We start from the raw sequence: 16,437 nt of genomic DNA, 5'->3' as shown, positions 1-16,437 counted from the left end.
CTTAAATTTTATGTACAAGATGAATAATTTTATAAAATTTACTATCTTGTTAAACAAATGACATTATTATAGAAATATAAATATTCTGAGTATATTTTTATTAACTGTATTCTGCAATACATGTTCAGTAATATATTATGTTCTCATTTCTCATCTTTAAATGTATTGAAATTTATTCAACAATTAATTTAACATACCATCAACAATGTAGTAAAAGATACTTCAAATATAATCAATTTATGAAAAAAAAAGTTACAATCAAGAAGAATGGCTTCTGATAAATATTGAAAATATTGAATTGAAACAATATATACAATACTATCACACTATCACGTACTATAATGAATAATGTTTTAAACACTATTTTGAATTTAAAGTATAGATATATATAATAAAACGTAAATTAAAAAAAAAAAAAAAAAAAAACAAAACAATAATTGAAGATTAATATCTGTTATTAGGGTTAAACAAATAATGATTTTCAATCATGAAAACAATTAGAATAATATAATATAAAGAAAGAATAATTGTTTTTACTACAATTTTAATTCTTATTAAATCATATTTAACCAACAATTAGTTGTCTTTAATCCTCATCTTCACTGTTCGAAGTTTTTTTCATTTTTCTAATTTTATCTCGCTTACACTTAGGACATGCATTTTCCTTTTTGTAACAATTACGATGAAATAATGATTTACAATGACGACACTAGAAAATAATTTTATTAATATTTTATGGGTATCGATATGTGTACAATATGTATAATAAAACATTTAAAAGGATGTCTTAAACAAAAATGTGTTATCCTAGTCTTATAAAATATAGAAACAAACCAAATTTGTGTTCAGCAGTTCAAATATTGTGCAATAACCTAATAGAGTGAATTTAGTAAATTATAACTGTAATATTTTACATATTCATGACTTGCAAGGTTACTACAAAACTGCACAAATTTGCTTTGTCGTACAATTTGTTAGACGGAGAAAACAAATGTGAGTGTGGCATCTTCGTAACATTATTCTTACCCGATAATTATCGCCTAAGTCAAATGGATAGATAATTTTGGGATTACGGCAAAGTTCACAAATAAAACCTTTTTGACTGCACACTAAACAATTGAGAACGTGGTTTCGGCTAGTTTCAATTTTACGCTCAAGAAACTCTAATAGAGTACCAGAATATATCTCTAGAAGGTCCTGAAAGGTACCAAATATATTAAAATTATGAACTCTCCATCTAATTGATTTTAAAGAACTTACGGCGAATGAATACAGATGAATGTTATTAAAGAAATATACACGAGGCCATATATCTTTGGATAGTTCATCAATGTTGTAAAACTTGCATGTAGATAAATAATGGTACAGATAGTAAATTTGCCACCGTAATTTCTATAGTATAACATTTAAAATAAAAAGTGAACATCGAGAAAAAATGTAATTTTGTTAGTTATCACTTATAATTGTACCCTTACTTTAGACTTGCTCATTTCCTTGTTGGCTTTGTACAGCTTATGATGGATACTCCTCATGTTAAACAATGGGTGGTATTGTATTTCACTTAAGAATGTCGCACTACTGTTAGACACTGGATACCGGTTGAAATCCCAATTGAACAATGTTTTTACAGGTATTGCCCATGTTTCTGATCCAAAACAGTGAACACAATAATAACATGCCGTGAAATTGCATTTACTAAAAGTTTAATAATTAAAGCAAACATTATAAAACACTTGTTACATAATATATACGAGTGAAACATTTAAGTTCTTAATTTTACTAACAAATATTCTCCAAAATCGATGCCAATTGTTTCGTTGCAACTTTTACACATAAAATCCTGAGAGTTTAAGCCAAGTTCCTTTGGAGGAGTAAATAAATATTCCAAATATTGTTTTAAAAGCTAACAAATAAAATCATATTATAAAAAAAGCCAAGTTAAAAAAAATAAAAATAATAAGTAATAATAATTACATCTAAACTCAAACGTTCAGGATGCATTGACACATCAACAAAAGATTCGTCATCCTGTAAATAAGATTAAAATCATTAGTAAGTGTTAAGATAATTATTTCAATAATATTTATAAAGCAGTTATTTACAATTTTTTTATATTTACATCATCTAAAATTTCAGGCTCGGTGAAATGCTTTTCTTCGATAATTCGTGGGACAGTCAATTGTTTGTATAAATCCTCCATTTTAGGGCTGTCAGACGAACTTTTCACTCTCAAGTTATAAGATTCTAATAATTCATTGAAACTTTGGACATCATATTTGACTTCTTCATTTGGTAAGTTTTCAGCTTTTTGTTCAGTAGTTGGTATTTCTGATGAATTTTCCACTTCTTTCGTCATTTCTATCTCCTTAGGTTTAGTTGCTGAAATTTCACTACTAGAAAAGTTTTCGTTCAATACATCAACTGAATGCGTATCTTTAGTAAGACTTGATGTTACATAAGAAGTAGAAGGTTGCTTCATTATCAATTGCCATCCAATTTCTTCATCCATCATAATGGGAGGCTTACGCAAAAAATCTGAATCAACAAATGATGAAGACAAAGATGACGTATAACTTTCTTCTGATCTATTATGATCATTTATCAGTATTGCTTCATCAGTTTCATTAACATCTACTGCTTCAGCTATTTGAGGATTATTGTTGTGTAATGGGTTATTTTTGAGAGCTGGGGTCCAGTAACCTGCTAACATTAATGTACTATTGGGCCATGTATTGAGAAGACTCGAGTTCAAAGTGAGTTCAAAATGATACTGATCAATGCTTTCTAATAAAGCTATTATCTTTTCAAAACTTTCATGGTCCCGTATAATTGCTGTTTTGTTATAAAACTTAACAATATATCGACGATATTTAACAACAGACATTAAGTAACTGCGAAAAACGCAGTCATTGAGGGTACAGCGAATCCACGCTCTGCATTTTCCCACATCTGTTGTAACATGTTTTAATGAGTTAATCTGAAAATAATCGAATAACAGTTAAAATATTATATAATTAATAGTTAAATATACACATTTACTTGATCGACAACACCACTTGGAGAGAGTACAAGAAGACAGTGCCAAAAATTGATATCCATAGTTTTGTCTACATCATTACCAATTACTGTTGATAATTGACTGATAAACGTTTCTTTAAGGCCATGTAAGAACAATGCTTCTAGGTTAGCCAATAATCTATCAGCAACATAGTTGGAACTAGTAACTTTTACTTTACTATCTGAGAACTCTGAATGGAATTCATTTAACCTTTCTTCAAAATAATGTATAATAGATGCCTTGTTACACTCATCTTTATGTTCTTTATTACTTATAATTTTTCTTAAAAATTTACTCATTGTAATTCCTTTAAACCAAATTTATGCAGTTTCTGTAGTGTATTTAAAAGTGCAGATCCTGTTCGTATTACTCTAAAGTGGTTATTAATTGTCAAATCAATTATAGTAGAACCTTGGCGTGATTCTAATGAGGAGCCAATAGTACCACCATCAAAAATGGCATCTAATTTAGGCCATAAAATTAAAAATTCTATTGGTCTTAATGTACTAGGTTTGTTACTCTCATTAGCGCTAGTTAGAGCAATTGGTTTCTTCAGATCACTTACAATATTACAAACAAATCCACTGTTTGGTACTCGTATTGCAATATTTGATTCTTCAGGATTTAATGCAATATTTAAGGACGGTGTTCTTTGTAATACAACTGTTACAGGCCCAGGTAATAGTGCATCTAAAAGACCAAAAGGTAAGTGACCAGTTTCACCCCAATTCCCAATATCATTTACATGATGAGTGCATATAGCTATTGGTTTTTGAAGGTTACGCCCTTTGATATTATATAGTTTGCCTATAGCACTTGGATTTTGTGCATCAGTTGCTAGACCATAAACAGTGTCAGTTGGAAGTGCAACAACACTACCCTCATTAATTAATTTAACAGCCAAAGAGACAGATTGTTGTTCATATTTTTTTATGTCAATTAATTTATTCATTAATATTTGTTTGGGATATTTAAATCTATTAAATAAGAACTCAATTTTATAAATCCAGAGTTTAAAATGTTTCAGATTAGAATAAAGCATTGGATATATTTAGAATATTTTCCAAACAAACATTTTTGTTATTAGTATTGGCATTCATTAGAAAATCTGAAATAGAAAAAGTACATTAGATTAATATAGTAAATTATATCGTATTGATTTAAAATTTAGGTAATTCTGAATATATTTTAGTCAGCAAGAATTTAGTAACAACATATTTCATGGATAAATTATGATAGTCATTTAGATATTTAAATATAATAAATGTATGTTTTTAATATATTATATTTCAAGCTGTACTAACACCAACACTTAAAATAACTACTTAGAATTTTAAAATGTAAAATTAATTTTTTTAATTTGGTCATCCTTTATAAAAAGTCTACGAATCACAAAAATACGAGTTAATTTAATATTAAATAATAAGTATAATAATTTAGACAATTTCAAAATTTTTTTTAAAGTTTTCAGCATGGTTTTCATAAAATCAAAATCATTAAAACCACATTATTCCTTGAAAAGTAAAGACTAGTAAAATTTATACTTAAACCAAGTCTAATATACCTAACCTTTGTATTAACATGGCATTCAATACACTCAACTTTTGACTGTAATCTTTGACAGCTATAGGTATAACATACTCTACTATATTGGTAAAGTCACTGTCAGCTATAGCAGTTGATAAAGTTAGCTAAATTACCTTTGACCTTCTAATCTACACATTAAAAGTTTTACAATCGATGCTATCAGCTACCTAATATTTTTTGTGTTTACATAATAACTTATTTTAATTAGATTAGAATTTTAAATGTATTATTTTTATAATATATGCACAAAAGTTATATATCTTAAATGTTATATGTAAAACCATACACGCAATAAGCAACTTCTGTCAGAAGACCATCATTAACCCTTTGTTAGTCGCACAATATTTTGTTACATTAGTGATTGTATGAAGTATCACATTACATTTGTACTTAATACAATTTATTGTACTAAAATGTTCAAATTCTAGTAAATTTTTTTATCATTATTAATGTATTTTTTGAAACACCATACCTAATTTACTGTAACTATTTAAATATAATTGATTGAGGTAAGAAAAAAAAAGTTATCTATTTACTAAATATCTTCATGAAAAAATGTTTCTGGCTGGTACAAAAAGTTACATAGTTAGTCTCTCAGGTTATATAATATTTATGTATATATCAGTTGACTTTAGCACAAGTTTATTAGGACATAAAAATATCTAAACCTATAGCTGGGTCTACAAAGAGACATCAAAATTAACAAAACAATGTTTATATCTTTAGAAACAATTTAAATAGTCTCGTCTATGATGAAGAAACAGAGTTTTTGAAAACTATGTGCAGAGTGCACATAAAATGAAAATAAATAACGTTGAGAATACCTATCTATGAGGGTTACATAAAAGTTGAGCTACCATTAGTATACATTAACAAAAAAAAAGAAAAAAAAAGGTTTAATGTTGAAACCAATTATTTGCACTGGTACCTTCAATATTAATATATCGATAAATTGACATATTATCCACAATGGTGAGAGATCAAGCAAGAATTAAGATACCTATTTAGCAGTATTTACAACGATTTACTTTTTAGTAGGATTCAATGACATGACTACGAGACGATCCGAAATATTTTTAATCCGTGTCAAAATCCAAATCGACAAATTCTTAATGATAACAGAAACCTCCTAAATTTGATTTGGAATAATTCGTGTGATTTACCTATTTCCATGACTTACCTTAGCAGTACATCGCCAATACGGTTTGCTGTACACCAAGTCACGACAACTACTAACAAGGATGTCGTTTAGACATTGACAAGTGCTTACGGTCGAGACAAGTAGAGCAAAACACTCGAATAAGAGTTGTTTTTTACCTGCCAAACTCGGTTTGACGACTAGTGTTATTAGATTAGAATTGATAACGGCGTATTGTTATTACGACTCGACACTCATGCGATGGTTTCGGCCACATTTCATGCTAATAGTCACAATACCTATGACGGTATGACGACGTGTACGTACCGTTGTTAATGGATTTCGAGTCGTTTGTCCGCGTCAATAATCAAATATTCTGGACGGAAAATATATCGTTATTTTTTACGGTATTTCGACGGGACTTACGCATAAGCATTGAATAACAAGTACGGTGCAAGGTGGTGATAAGAGAAAAGAACACTGGTACGCGAGACGGCAGCTGCAGCTGTGGCCATATAATATGATAATAACGCGGACGACTTCTTACGAAAAATCGGAAAAATATTTTTTCGTTTATCATCAGGAGCACGACGGCAGTCGGATATAGATAAGATGGTGACAAATGCAAAACAGTTTTCTTACGTTTATCTTTCGCCGGTAGATGGCAGTCGACGTACCGTAAAAATGATGAAATAGTATAGCGTTGGCGATAGTGGAATATTATATTTTTACGAGCAAGTACTGAGTCGCAAATGCGGACATGTAAGTTAATAGTTAATGAATTTACGCGAGCCGTGTTAAGTGAACATAAGTCCGTTAAGTTAGAAGTAAGTAGTTAACAAATAATACATTTAGTTTTTTGAGTTTTAAGTCAAAATGGTAAAAAAATTAATCTACTTTTTTAATATTATCAGTACGAATAATACGTGAATCATGTAATGAGTATTTTTATACCTATCGACTATCTATATAATATAACAATAATATTTTATCAAGAAACATAATAGAAATAGTTAGTACTATTAGATCATTTTTATTTGTTATCAAAAGCTGTGTAGGCACACAATAATTAATGTATATTGCATACGACGATTAATGGTAAAAAAATCAATAAGTTATTTCAACAATAAATTATACTAGTCAAGTTCTTCAGTTAATTAGAAAATTATTTTTAGTTAAGTTAAAAATTAAAAAAAAAATAAATAACTTTTTAACTAGAGTTATTGCTCACATTAGCGAGTAGATACTCGGTATACAACATATTACATAATTTAGGTCCATCTTCGAAAATCCAAGGGGCACACTATATTTTTTCAATAATATTGACTTTTCTGTTAACCTGTTAATTGCTATGTGTACGTTTACGTAGCATAATATATGAGTATATGACTATTAAAACAATATTGTTTATAAATGCACCATAACAACATAATTGTTTATAAAATAAATATGCGAGTAGGTAGTTCATCAATTTCTAATAAAATGTAAAATGTATAAAATAAATAGTGCACTTTATTATTGAATTAATACAATTACTAATAACTTAAAAATGTAAAAAACATTATATTAGATGGGGTACTGAGAATAATTAAATGTTAAAACAAAAACTATGAATTACGTTTATTTTTGGAAAATTCGTAAAAAAAATTTTGAACAAAATTTAAATCTTGATGTTTACATAATATAATACTAACTACTAAATTCGTAATCCTTAAAGAAAGTGTGAAATATTATATTCTTTATTAATTTTAGTCAAGTTTTCGGTAGGTATAATATAAGTTGGTAACGAACACTATGATCATCAATTTTTTTTATTCAATGTATTATGTATAAATGTATAATAGACACGGAAAATTCAGGGGGAAATGTCGTCGATTACGACGCAACAGTTGTCTGCGAGATAGCTTCGTATGAGTGTGTTTCTTACAATCGTATTTGGTACTTATAGCCATTATAGTGTGTGATCAAGATTTAGAATTTAGACGGGGAACTGGAGCTTTGAATCCTGATTTCTGATGAATACATGGCGTATTAAATTCGAAAAATTATGCAATGTGTACCAATTAAATTATTATATTGTAGTAATTATATTACATTATGATTTTAACAAAAAGCATACGTCATCTACGCATGAACACATTATAATATTATAATATTGTAATACTGAAATAAGTTAAGCATAATACAACAAAAAATAATCATATTTAAATTAAATTAAATTAAAAAAAAACATTACATTACATAATTTAGTGTTATTTAAAGTTAACAAAAAAAAAAAACTTAAGACTACAAAATAATTTTCCATAGGACACATTTTTTATAAAAAAAAACTTCATCATATTTAAATTTATTATTACTTTTTATTGAATAGACGAATGACGACAGCAGACATAATAATAAGAGGTTTGGTGATTTGGTGGTTTTTTGCTAAATTTCAAACACATTATGGTAATAATAATCTTTGGAACGCTCTAGTAACTATTTTAGTCATGATAGTAATGAAAAAGTTTATATAAGTAAAAAGAAAATATTATAGGCAAAAACAGTTAAATTAGATAGTAATACCTGTATATTATATTATATAACTATAGTGTACAGTCAATGTGGTTTGTTAAAAACAAATAGGTAACCACGATGAACATAATTAGTAGACATTTTAAACTATTTTAGGATGTAGGTGACAATTTATTGATTGAGTCGTTTTGTAATAAATTTATGTATGAGATCGTACAAGACTTCTGGTCTGTCGCAGGATACTAAATGGCCCGCGTTTCTCACCATCACTTCTGTGAGGTTTCCGACCGTTTTTATGTAACCGGCCAACTTTTTATCCACATACCACGGTTTTCTGATTGCTTTCTTGTAATCAGCGCCGTACGGGCTCTTCATGTTCGAATACAAGTTGACGGACAGCGGATACGCCACGACCAGGTCCATCTGACCATTGTACACCAGAATGGGATAGCTGGTCACTAGTTGTTCCAGGTGTTCCTTAACCGAGGTCATAAAGTCTGGTATCATTTTGTAATAGATCACGCCCAAACTGGTATACTCAATATCACCGATGTGTAGAGCTCTTCGGCTATCGACCGTCTGCAACAAGTCAATGTAGCTGACGTCCCCTATGGTGTTTGTGGAATTCCACGGAATCGTGTCGCCGTCAATGATATTGTACAAGCTTGGGAATTGAGTTTGCTCAATAAACGTACTCATTATACCACTCCAAGCCTGAAAAATATAATTATTTTTTTATAATAATATAACTATTTTACTATCCATATTATTATTATCATAATAATATGTACCATCTCTTAAACGGGTGGATTATTTTGTGGCGGAGGGGTGCTGATGAGGGATCACCATCAAATAGGATTATATATTATAAGCTATAAATGTAGAGCTATTTTTGAATATGTGGTATTATACCTATTTGTGTGTGTATCTTAAATATTGTTTTAAATTAAATTTTTTTTTATAGGCATACAAGAAAATAAAAATAAAAATAAATACTTCTTCAATTATTTATCGTTTTATAGATATATTTTAAATAGTAATTTTAAAGTAAAATAAATAGTAAGAAATGTAATACTTATATTATTCGTATGTTGAATATAAACATCATCCAAAACCAGGACATATTTATTTGGTTCTGGGTCAATCGACGACAACCATTCGACCGGCAGGACAATCTACTGACAACCAAAATACCAACAAGACAATCAACCGACAGGATCAATCGACCGACAAGATAGTTTTACCTTTAATTTATGTTCTTATTTAAAAAAATCTGCGCATAATGTATATAATTGACTATGTTAATAATACATTTTTTTTATGATATTCTATAATAATAATATTGATAATAATTGTCTTATAATAAATAATAATAGCTAGTTAAGTATAATAATAAAATAATTTAAAAAATAATACGTTATATAATAATAAAAAAAAAATACTTGAAAGACTAAAAATAATATATAAATTTATGCGATTCTAAAGTGTATATTACATGGTTAGGTTGTTAGCAATACCTCGAAGATACTCCAAACTGAAGTTTTACTTGTCATAAAAACATACACTAGACTACTAGAGGCAAAACCCTAGAATTGTCACTGAAGTCAACTTGTGCGTGAATTGTATATAGTTGTGTAAAAAGAGTAAACACTGTTTTAAAAGTACCATCAAAAATATTGATTGACTGGGTTTTTGAATGTTGCTTACAGTAGAAAATGGCATCGGCGTTGGAATGAATTGGTAGGGAGGGCTTATATTGGTTTGTTTACGCTGATTAAGGTCTAAGGAACTTCAGAAAGAACAAGTTAAGGTTGATGCAGATATCGAAGCAATTCTTCGAGGAACTCCAAAGCCACGTCCAACAAATTTTCAGCGAAAACGTGACAGCGCTTGAACACTGCTTTTAACAATTGTGAAGTTAAGACACGTTTGGAGTATCTTCGAGGTATTGCTCACAACATAACCATGTAATATACACTCCAGAATCGCATACATTATTATATATAATATTATGTATATTATTATATATTATTTTTAGTCTTTTCAGTATTTTTTTTTATTATAGGTATAACGAATTATTTTTTTAATTATTTAATTATTATACTTAACTAGCTATCACTATTTATTATAAAACAATTATTATCAATATTATTATTATACAATATCATAAAAAAAATGTATTATTAACATAGTCAATTATATACATTAAGCGTGGATTTTTTAAAATAAGAATATAAATTAAATGTAAAATTGTCTTGTCGGTATTTTGGTTGTCGGTCGATTGTCCACCTCCCTATTTATTTACAGAGTAGGTCGTCATCCGGATAAAAATTTATTAAGATGGTTATAATTTATAATTATTATTTTATTAGAATAAAAAAATATTCGAATGATTATTTCACAATTATTCAAATAAAAAATTATTCGACTAATTTTTAGTAATTTTATCTTATACACATATGGTTAGTTTTTAGTAATTAAAACATTTAGGTATTAAAAAAACAATAATTAGTATCGTATTTTAAGTTCACGATTGTAAATCTTCTTTTATTTGGAATTAGAATAAATAGATAAATACTATAAATAAAACAAATATAGAACTATTTAAAGAAGTAACTAGCAAGTAAAGAATTTGAATATATTTGTGTTTTGTATTTGCACTATGTTTGAAAACTATTCGAATAATAATATTTTCAAATTATTTGAATACATACTTATTCAAATAATTATCTAAATAATATTTTGCCCAACTCTGGTTATATATAATTTATATGTCTATACTCTATTGTCTATAATCTATACTGATAGGTTTTGCGATTATAATTTAGCTGACCGTTACAAGAATAAATAAATATTGTAGTAATGGTTAGTGAATAAAAATAAAACAAATTAATATTTATGAATATTTTATAAGTTACAAAAAATATAAAAAAATTATTAATTTTATTATGGTCATTAGGTAGATTAATTTATGATAGATAATACTCACATAAAATGCATCGACAAAGTGTTTATCGTGTATTGCTTTTCTGCCTTGGGATTCTAATTTATTAATTTCTTGTTTTGTATTGTTATCAACTAAACCAATTTGGTATAGAAAATCTCCATAACACAATAATGTTTCAGGATCTAAAAATCCATTGCCAATTGCGATTCCATCTATTTTTATGTCAGCTAATGTTTTGTCATTGTGGATTAATGACGCCAAAGAAAGTGCAAACTTGCCTAATTTCGAAATTATTTTTAAGTAAAATAAAATAATTGGCCGTATACTTAAATTATGGGTACATTAATGTTATTATTAATCGAGTGTTGTACGTACCACCGTATGATTCAGCAACAATATAGAACGGATTTGGTCGCTGTTCGGGAAACATAGTGTAGAATTGTGTTAGAGCTTCAAAGAGTTGTTCTCCAACGGTCGTGAAGTTTGTTGCATAACCGTCAATGTGTTCAGTGAAACTGAATCCTAGAATAAAAAAAAATATATATTAACAAAGTGTTAAAAGTTATACTTGTGTAAAGCTATTGATATGTGCGTACATGATACACTTGTAAAAATTAAATTAAGAAGTTTAAAAATCAATTAAACCGATTGAAATACAATAATTGAAAAGGAAAACAAGAATATAATAAATATATATCAAATATTTGTTCTCTCTTATGTAAAGTATCTTCAAACCATCCTGTTACCATAATACATCGATAGTTAATTTAATTTTTACTACTTAAAATACACATTGTTGGTAAGTGTGTGTCTATACTGCATTAAATTAGTCATAAATAGTTAAACATGTTAAAAATTAATAAATATAATATTTAGTTATGGGTATTATAATTCGTTTTACCTGTGCCCACAGGACTGTCGATGAATAGTAATGAATTGTTATTGTGCCAAGATAATGGATTTTCGTCAATTGTGTAAGTTTTCCCGTCAAAGGAGGAATTGAACGGGCCGATTTCTTTAAACACGCTGAACGCTGTACTGGCACCAGGGCCACCTTCCAGCCATAAAATTAACGGTGCTTCTGTTTCGTGGTAAAGACACTATAATAATAACATAAAGTGTATAAATTAAACTTTTGGTAGAATAGGAAAAATTTTCCGTTTATGGCATTTATTTCTCACTACAGTTATTATTGCAGGTATATAATTGTAATGGCGTACAACAGATACTTTGAAAAGTTGTATAATGAACTACATAATATATAGCCATATAGGTATTCGTTGTATAATTTTATAAGGCTTTATTTTTACGTGAGACTTCTAAAAAGAAGATTCACCGTGCTACAATATTATAGCCATAATAAAATAATTTAAGCAAAAGTGAACTCTTATTTGATCTTTTAGTCCCGAAGATACAATAGTTCCCGCTTGTAGGTGTCTGATATTTCCCCACATTTTCCCCTACTATATAATTCAGAAATTAATTGAACTTAATATTTTCCATATTATATTAAATATAAGCTCGATGATACAAAAAATAGACAATTATAAAATTAAAATCAAGAAAGAATCTATTGTATTCGGTATTTATTATTTAACACGTCGATGGATACTACAAAAAATAATATTTCATCAAAACCGACCTTAATTTGTCATTTTTTTTTTACTCTGCTACAGTAGAAATGACTCTACATATCATATTTTTGATATATACGTATGTCAAAGTATTAAAGTACTGTCCACTGCTATAATCTTTTGGAATCTGTAGGGTCATATGGCTGCGTCTAAAACGTCACTGCTATTGCCTATTTAGCAGTAATGACATTTTGAGGACGATCCTCATACTACTGATATATAAGGTGTAACTATAGACTATTTGACAAATTTCCATTACAAATGTTACTATATTTGTTAAATAGTCCTGTTACACCCTGTATAGCAGTGATATTTAAAAATGCTCCGACATTAATTTTTAATTGTTACTGCTTTGTTTTTTTGTTTTTATATTATTATATGTTAAGAAAAATAAACCATGATTATAATTATTATTTATCACAATAATTTAAATAATATTTATTTTTTCTGCTAATACGGATTTTTGTCAATATTTCAAATTTAGATAATTAAAAAATAATGCATATTTGTTATCAAGAAAAAACCCCATAAGCCTATAAAAGACAGAGATAATGGTTTAAATTTTTTTTAAGCCCTTATTTAAAAAATGTCTTAGGTATATATTGTAAATTGTATAGTAGACAAATTAAAAACGTTTTTAAACTAATTAAATTCGTGTTATTCTGCATTTGATAAATGTGATAAATAGGTACTTTTGACGTTTTGTAAATAAAAATATAATAAATCTGAAACATGCAGAATGCGTATAGTTGACCGTTTAGAGTAACATCGAATAGGTGTATTGAATGTGAAATGTGAATAAATCGGAGACAATTTTGATCATATGTGTCATATTAATATATTGTGCCGTGAACAATTACATAAAATTATCTAAAAATAAAGTTAATTAATAAAAAATTAATCTCCTTGTCGATCCTCTAGCGCTTTTAAGTAAACCAAGCGTTCGCGAACAAACAACAAGTCAACAATAACCATATTAAATGATAAAAATTTAAAATAAATTTAAATCCAACAATTTTGGTTGTATGTTAAATGAAATAGTTACGTCGACAGAGAAAATGTTAATACAATTATTAATGAATTATCTATCAAAAAGTTTAAAATTGAAGAAATATGCCCTAAAATAAAACAAATCTCAAAATATGTATTTATATGATGCAAAATAAAATAACAAAATTTTAATATACCTATAGCTTTATCTTAGCATAAAACGTATTTGTTTTTCACTTAGCTATTTTTGTGATCGTGTAAAACAAATAATATGCAAATGCTGCAAGTCCTCTGCCCTAGCATAATAAAGCAGGGGTGGCTAATTTTTTTTTTGGTCACGATATACTAAAAATATATTCCACCTTTGAAGATCGACTTCTATAGAAAATTTATATAATATATAAAAATTATACATATAGAACTTATCGACAATTTTTTCACTACAACCTCGATTAATTTTCGTGCGCGTGGCCCTAAAAATAAATTCTAAAATGATCGACTTTGAAATTGTGCGCGATCGAACGTTTGGCCGCCCCTGTAATATAGGGTGATAAGTTATTTACTAATAACTAAATAATTTTCTTCCCCATTTTTTTCGACCTTTTTCGAAGTATGTACTATATTTATAGACCGCTGCATCCGTGACACGATCCGTCATCGTTATTGCATTACATAATATTATTATTCGTTTAATAACTTAAAAATAATATTAATATTTTAGTATACGGTTACCGTGGCGGGGAAGAACCAGAAGAACAGATTGGAGTTGTGTTGGTCGTCGACCGTGAAGTAACCGGAGTAGCTGACCACGTGTTGCGGCCGGTACACTTCGGTCACCCGGGCCAGTTGCTTGGCCCTGAGTATGTTGCCGTTGCGCAGGTACGGCGTGAGCAGCAGCGGCTCGGCGGCCGAATGGGACGGCGTGGACTTGGGGTCCCACAGCGGATACGCGCTCCGCAGGTACAGTGGCGTCGACTCGGACGACAGGCACGCGGCCCGCCGCCACACGCAACACCCGGCGGCGCAACACGCGAGTATTACACGGAACGCGGCGAGCATCGTTGTGCCACGGCCAGGACAGTGCGCGTCCTCTCGGCCCCGTCCCGCTCCGGACGCGGTTCGTCCGTCAACATCCCCTCCATCCTGCGACGACGTCGCAACGCTGCGAATTTTTTCCGACAGACGGAAGACACGGACGATACCGACGGTAGTAATAATAATAATAATAATAATAATAGTTATTATTTATTTACGGAAATAAATCCAGTTTATAATAAAAACGCATTGTATAATATACATTTACACATTATACGCACGGTTGGATGGTGATATTACACATGATGCTGCAGTTGCGTTGTGATTTGAAATTTTGTTCTTGAAGACAAGAATTTTTGACCGGCCCACCAATAATAATCGAATAAAAAGCGGTATAATTTTTCTGGTTACATTTTTACCCCGATACATAAAAGCAGTTTTAGCAATAAAACTACACGAAATTACAATAATTATTTTTGTACAACGAGTTCGCACCACACACACACCATATATTGTATGCATACTCACATTGGTCACACTAACACATCTTAATGTACATATATAGACGCCTAAGTTTCTATAAAATACACTTATATAACTTATATTATAGTCGTATAGGCTTGAAATTTAACGTAACGAATTTTGATATTGACGCTTTACGGCGACGTGTGTCTTATTCTGTTGAAAATGAAATATTTCTATGTTAATAATATGTGCAGCTTACATTTAACAGAGTTGAAGACCAAGCAAAAGTATTTAATTTGTCCCACACAATGCTGCGCAGGATCCTGTACAAATCCACAAACAAAAAAACGAATGATTGTCTATAACAATAATTATTACGTAAATTAAACCTTAGAATTTTATAAATAAACGAATAAATAATACTAACACCTCCCTTAGAAACCTATATACATATATATGCATATTATATTTTATTTAGATTCGATGATTAGCAGATAAACCTCAATAGTTGGCCCAGCATTTCAGCCTCTGCGTCAGTGTATTCCGTGTACATATAACACAATAAATACATATTTATGTAAGACACAACAACCGTAACGTCTTTATATCGTGTTCGGTGTTCTAACAGGAAATTATACTTACTCGGTGCGTAATAATATCATTTGCATATAGGAAATACCACGCATGTTTTTGAATTATATATTAGCACCGTTTAATCTCCGAGCACGTGCACCGTGATGTATTAGCATCGATTGTATATTATAATATTATATAATATTGTATATTATTGTAGTGTTATAGGTAACACAGTACACCGTATAATATACAATTTATTATTGTGGCCGGAAAAAAGTGTTTGTTAATGTATTAGTATAAAAAGTACCGGATGAAAAGTATATTTGAGTAGAAACTTTTTACATATTTATTGCATATTTTTAAATAAATTTAAAAAATATATTTTACTAAATAAATTTATTAATTAGTTTAAATTTTAAATAGACACACTAACAATTAACTACTATTTTATAGTAACTGTTTATTAAAGTGTAATATTATAGGTATAAAATCA

The 16,437-nt window shown here is 29.0% G+C and overlaps 3 protein-coding genes and 1 long non-coding RNA gene across 5 annotated transcripts; 1 reads left to right on the top strand and 3 right to left on the bottom strand.

The window, feature by feature from the left end:
• Positions 1-434: 434 nt before the first annotated feature.
• Positions 435-3,385, bottom strand: LOC113555513 (pleckstrin homology domain-containing family M member 1). The gene is made up of 8 exons (XM_026959873.2): positions 3,040-3,385; positions 2,120-2,977; positions 1,975-2,028; positions 1,785-1,903; positions 1,476-1,695; positions 1,261-1,392; positions 1,027-1,197; positions 435-709 (listed from the first exon to the last, which is right to left on the bottom strand). Exons 1-8 carry the CDS (start codon positions 3,355-3,357, stop codon positions 587-589), a joined length of 1,995 nt encoding a protein of 664 aa, XP_026815674.1. The 5' UTR covers positions 3,358-3,385; the 3' UTR covers positions 435-586.
• On the bottom strand, positions 3,334-6,320 carry LOC113555515 (yrdC domain-containing protein, mitochondrial). Of its 2 annotated transcripts, none has more exons than XM_026959875.2 (2): positions 5,826-6,320; positions 3,334-4,166 (listed from the first exon to the last, which is right to left on the bottom strand). In XM_026959875.2, the coding sequence occupies exon 2, from the start codon at positions 4,098-4,100 to the stop codon at positions 3,354-3,356; it is 747 nt and encodes a 248-aa protein (XP_026815676.1). In that variant the 5' UTR covers positions 4,101-4,166; positions 5,826-6,320; the 3' UTR covers positions 3,334-3,353. The 2 variants fall into 2 exon arrangements, with proteins under 2 accessions (XP_026815676.1, XP_026815677.1); XM_026959876.2 differs by having other exon boundaries at positions 6,111-6,320.
• Positions 6,321-6,489: 169 nt separating this feature from the next.
• On the top strand, positions 6,490-14,783 carry LOC113555516. Its single transcript, XR_003405398.1, has 3 exons — positions 6,490-6,610; positions 12,158-12,335; positions 14,590-14,783. It is a non-coding gene; the product is annotated as an uncharacterized LOC113555516 (long non-coding RNA).
• On the bottom strand, positions 8,054-15,665 carry LOC113555514 (venom serine carboxypeptidase-like). Its single transcript, XM_026959874.2, has 5 exons — positions 14,601-15,665; positions 12,146-12,344; positions 11,620-11,766; positions 11,287-11,522; positions 8,054-9,011 (listed from the first exon to the last, which is right to left on the bottom strand). The coding sequence occupies exons 1-5, from the start codon at positions 14,925-14,927 to the stop codon at positions 8,469-8,471; spliced, it is 1,452 nt and encodes a 483-aa protein (XP_026815675.1). The 5' UTR covers positions 14,928-15,665; the 3' UTR covers positions 8,054-8,468.
• Positions 15,666-16,437: the final 772 nt, after the last annotated feature.

Source organism: Rhopalosiphum maidis, chromosome 3 (genome assembly GCF_003676215.2).
Source record: "Rhopalosiphum maidis isolate BTI-1 chromosome 3, ASM367621v3, whole genome shotgun sequence".
NCBI classification, from domain to species: Eukaryota; Metazoa; Arthropoda; class Insecta; order Hemiptera; family Aphididae; genus Rhopalosiphum; species Rhopalosiphum maidis.
Note: the sequence above shows the minus strand (reverse complement) of the source record. Positions and strands in the feature narration are given on the sequence as shown.